The sequence below is a fragment of the Maylandia zebra genome, linkage group LG11, assembly GCF_041146795.1.
Source record: "Maylandia zebra isolate NMK-2024a linkage group LG11, Mzebra_GT3a, whole genome shotgun sequence".
Taxonomy (NCBI): Eukaryota; Metazoa; Chordata; class Actinopteri; order Cichliformes; family Cichlidae; genus Maylandia; species Maylandia zebra.
In genome coordinates, this window is record NC_135177.1 from 33875560 (window position 1) to 33880357 (window position 4798).

Sequence of the window (4798 nt, forward strand, 5' to 3'; positions counted from 1 at the left end):
TGATTGTAAATGTCAGTTTTAACTTATTTGGAGTGCCCCAGACTGTGGTCTTCAGCATCACAGCAGTTCATATTAGAGTCAGGCAAGCTGACAAACCGCAGAGTAAGAGAAATGCACTGAAAAGAAAACTTTCAAGTACTTTCTTGAGGTCATTGTTTAACTTTCTGGCATTTTGTAGAAAACTCGATCTCTCTCGCACTCCCAGCGAGTTGAGACAACTGCTAAAGGATTTTTGAGTGTCATATGACACATGATTAGCAGCATGCAATAATGAGCCCTATGGAATCAAAGTGGGGAAGATAAAGGACAGCCGAACTTTTCATCTTACAAAGGAGGCACCAGAAAAGCGCATTCATCACACCCACTGTTTGCTGAGACGAAGCATGGGGGTTACCAGTGTGGGGGAAATGACTTTTTCTGAAACCCATCATTGACTGAGTTAACGGAGAGGAGCTTCTCTGATGAGCACAGAGTAAAGAATGCATCCCACAGGGCTTCGGTGCCTGAATCAGTGATTGATAATCCATGACAAGTGCTGCCATACTGGTGCCATGAGAATACTGATACAGAAGATTAAGCCAGATAACTTTGGTGACCTTTAAACCCTTTTTTTAGGCTTTTCTTAGAGGTCAGATACTGTTTGTGTCCCTGTCACATCATGAGTTTTATATTCTGTCTTTAATTCCATTTTTTAGTCATTTTCCTTCTCTGTTAAAACTGTGAGAGTATATTATTAAAGCAGTTATCTCATTTTTGGACATAATCTCGATTATACGAAACACTGCCACTGAATTATTCTCATTATTAGGTCTGCAGAACTGGTTAGTAAGTTGAATAGGTTGAGTTGATGATAACACGGCTCAACAATATTGGACACACTCTCATCTCAGCTGTGGCAAATGCCAAAACTGTTTCAATTAGCAGCTGATTTCTGACACCTGTTTGATGCCCCATTGAAGTCTCTTGCCTCATCTCACAGCCTGTCAGTTTTCTGCTTATATGCATTTTATTTACTACAGTTAAGTTTATCCCAGTTTAGAGTTTGAGTATGTTGCAGACACCACAGCACATCATCTGCCTCTGTCTCACCCACTCTGCTTGTTCTCCATCGCTGTAGCTCCATGACCCTTCCTTGCTCCATAATTAATGTCCTTTGCCCAACATACTTGCTCTCCCTGCTCAGTATCTGCTCAGACCATCTCAGCTTTGCCTCTCTAACTTTAAATCCAAACCGCTCGACCTGAGCTGCCCCTCTGATACTCTCATTTCTGAAAATCCTGTCTCTCCTTGTCGTTCAAACTAGAATCTTAGCATCTTCAACTCCAGCTACTTCAGCTCTGCCTCCTGGCAGCAGAGCAGCGGATTTTACAAAGGAAGATAAAACTGGAATATTAGAAAAATATAAGGAGCTTAAACACAGGATACAGACTGGAAGTAGCACAGCGGCTGTAGAGAGAACAGCGGTGTGAGCGTGTGAGAGGAAAAGCACTGCACATTTAGTTTATTTAGCCTATTGCTGTATGAATGTGTGAGACCTTTAAACAGTTTGGTCAGTGATACTGGAAGAGCTCTATTAGCTTAATAACGTTTACCCCATTCTAAGCCACAAAAGAAATCCAGCATAAATGCAGAATGTGGAAGTTATCAATATCACAACTCTATCATTAAACTTTGGGAGAATCTGATGAATTAATATTGAATATTTCATTATATAGGGGGCGATCGTGGCTCAAGAGTTGGGAGTTCGCCTTGTAATCGGAAGGTTGCCAGTTCGAGCCCCGGCTCGGACAGTCTCGGTCGTTGTGTCCTTGGGCAAGACACTTCACCCGTTGCCTACTGGTGGTGGTCAGAGGGCCCGGTGGCGCCAGTGTCCGGCAGCCTCGCCTCTGTCAGTGCGCCCCAGGGTGGCTGTGGCTACAATGTAGCTGCCATCACCAGTGTGTGAATGTGTGTGTGAATGGGTGGATGACTGGATATGTAAAGCGCTTTGGGGTCCTTAGGGACTAGTAAAGCGCTATATAAATACAGGTCATTTACCATTTACCATATAATTAGACTTTAGTCAATGTGCAAATTCAGGAGGTGCAAATAGATGTCCAGCTTTAGGATCACGTTCATGCTTATCCAACAAAAAATAGTTCCCAGCCAACAGAGGAAAAAATATCAAGGAATAAATTTTTACTTTTTTTCATCTGGGAAAAAAAACGTCCACTATCCATGCAGAGCTCTGAGAATTGATGCTATTTTCTGGAGAACTGATAGTCAATAGGTCATGATTTCATATCTATTGATCACTAATCTGGAATGTGACTTGGGGCTGGAACCCCCTTCTATTACAGGAAATCTCACGTTAACCCTGAAGTTACCTGGAGAAGATAAAATCCTGTTTCATAATAAAGGCCTCTGGTCTCACAACCAACCTGTAAACAAAAACAGAAACTTAAGCAGGAAAAAGTAAATTTAATATGTTCAGTGAGCAAATACAAAGAGTTTCTGATGTGGTATGCAGGACCTATTTTAATTATCCAGCAGTTGAATAAAATGTTTGAACGTTGTAAAATGTGGGTCCAAGCAGACCGAGCAGGATTGGTAGTTTGTCTAATTTACAAACAGCAAAACTTGTCTTGATTTTAGCAGTTTAATTTAGATTTATGCTCCTGTCCTGGAAACTATTTGCTCTAACTTTAGATCACATTCAATAACCAAAAGCCATCTTGTTTTTTTAAAATGAAAGAATATTACATTCTTGTATCGCTGTGAAAACGTAACATACTAGGAATTGTATCCTGCCTGGTTTAGAGTATACGTTTACTTTGTGTGACAGCTTTGCAGAGATGTCTTGATTGTACCGTTCCCTTGCTCTCTCTATCCTGTGCACATATAAGGCTGTATTAACTGTTTTTTCCCCTGTCTCCACCAGATAAAATTGATTTTGGGGAAGGAGCGCCAGTGTCACCCTCTGACCACACAGATCATACCCGCTCACCTGGCGGCAGTGGCAGCAGCTGCCGCAGCCATCGGCAACTCTTTCACGCACCGCACAAACAGCGCCACTAATCACACCCCGACCCCTGCGCTCTTTCAGACACAAACCCTGCCTGCTGCACTGCTCCGCCCAGCCCCCGGGCCTGTCAGGACCTCCCATCCACAAGTCCTATTTGCCCCTTATTGACCCGTTCGACCCAGCTGGAGCTACTCTGCCTCTGCTCAAGGAGCTGACCATACGGGTCACCCAGACCAGACCAGGAGTGCTTTCGGCAAACGTACTCCTTCTATGCATCCAGAATACTGAACATCATCGTGTCATTATCGGACCTGTACTGTTTCTCACCTCTCCTCATGTGGATTAACCTCCATTCAGAGCATCGGGTGCTTTCTCATGCTGGATTTATTTCTCTAATCTCACTGGACTTTACATGCTTTCTGTGCCATCCTGCTGCCCATGGCTCATGCCTAGACCCCGGACTTGAACCTACATTGTACCGCAATAATATATAAGACTAACCCCGTGAACTATGCAGTGTCATTATTTCATGAAGCGAGGCGCCGTTTGAGCTAAAATATGGTGGGGATATGCTTTCTGTAAAGATGCAGCGTGGCACTTAGATCACTGCTTTGGTGGAGGATTACTGTCACTCATAATTTAAAAGGTTGTTACAAATTGTAGGAGTGAGCAAAGCCCTCCTCTGTTCCTGTATGCACTTTAAGCCCCTCCTCCGTTGATGTCTACATTAGATGGTTAGACTATGTTAGATGGTTAGTATATGTTGTACTGTGTTTTTTGTATCCGTTCTTGCATAAGTGTGTGTGTGTGTGTGTGTGCGCGCGCGCGCACGCACGTGTGTGTGTGTGAGAGAGAGAGAGAGAGAGAGAGAGAAAGCTTTCCATCCACCATAAGCCATCCCAGTCGATATTCAGCACACATTGTCACTGACCATGTCTCGGGCCAGAGGGACCACAAAGGCTTGTCTGTGTTAACTGTCAATGTGTAAAAGGTGAACAGTTTAAAATAAAAGAGCCCTAATTTGTTAATGCTGGTGGCCATGACCAATTCATTGGATAAAATCACAGTTACAGTCATAGTATTCATATGAGCTTACAACATTGAGTTACATCAGCAAGTTCTGAATAATTCTTAACAATATTTGATCAACCAGTGTACAGCTGTGTAATTTCAATAATATTCATCCAGTTTTCAAACATTTCTAAAGAACACCACTAAAGTGAAAAGAAGATTATTTCCATGTGCAATAATTTATATGTGCTGCTATGGCTCTGTTCTGAGACCTTCCAGGCCTTCCACACGCATACGAGCATAATGGGATTCTCACATGGAAAGTGTCACGAGCATTTAATTCATTTTTAATAAAAAGCAGGCGGGTGAGATGGGTGGTGCTAGAGCCAGCGGGCGTGGTCCTGAAAGAGACTTGCTGTGTCGAGAACACGCCCACCCACGTTGAAGATCAAGAATATTGGATATTCGAGTTGGAGATCATGCTAAACTTCAAGGTGACAAAATGGGGAAAATGTCATTCTGGCTCTGGCAGAACAGCCACTGCCGTATAGTGCACATATTAAAATTTACAGGGACATAAAGAGGTTATTTATGATGGTGTTGGAGAAACCTGAAAAACAGCGAACAGTTTTCAAGGAACAAAGTAGGAAATGCAACTATTTCATGTTGTCAAACTCAACAGCGATGCTAAGTTGGTTCCATCTTGCAGCTGACTGATGCTTGCGAGATAAATGGTGTCAAGCAGTCTGGCTGCAGTGGAATTCTATGTGAAAAGTGTGCGAG

The 4798-nt window shown here is 42.9% G+C and overlaps 1 protein-coding gene across 1 annotated transcript in view; it reads left to right on the top strand.

Moving 5' to 3' along the window:
- The window catches only part of znf385d (zinc finger protein 385D), a 107626-nt gene extending 103594 nt beyond the window's left edge, over positions 1-4032 (top strand). The window contains exon 8 of the mRNA XM_004568524.4: positions 2921-4032. Coding sequence (XP_004568581.1) covers positions 2921-3172 — 252 coding nt within the window. The 3' untranslated portion in view covers positions 3173-4032. The remainder of the gene's footprint in view (positions 1-2920) is intronic.
- The last annotated feature ends 766 nt before the right edge of the window (positions 4033-4798 follow it).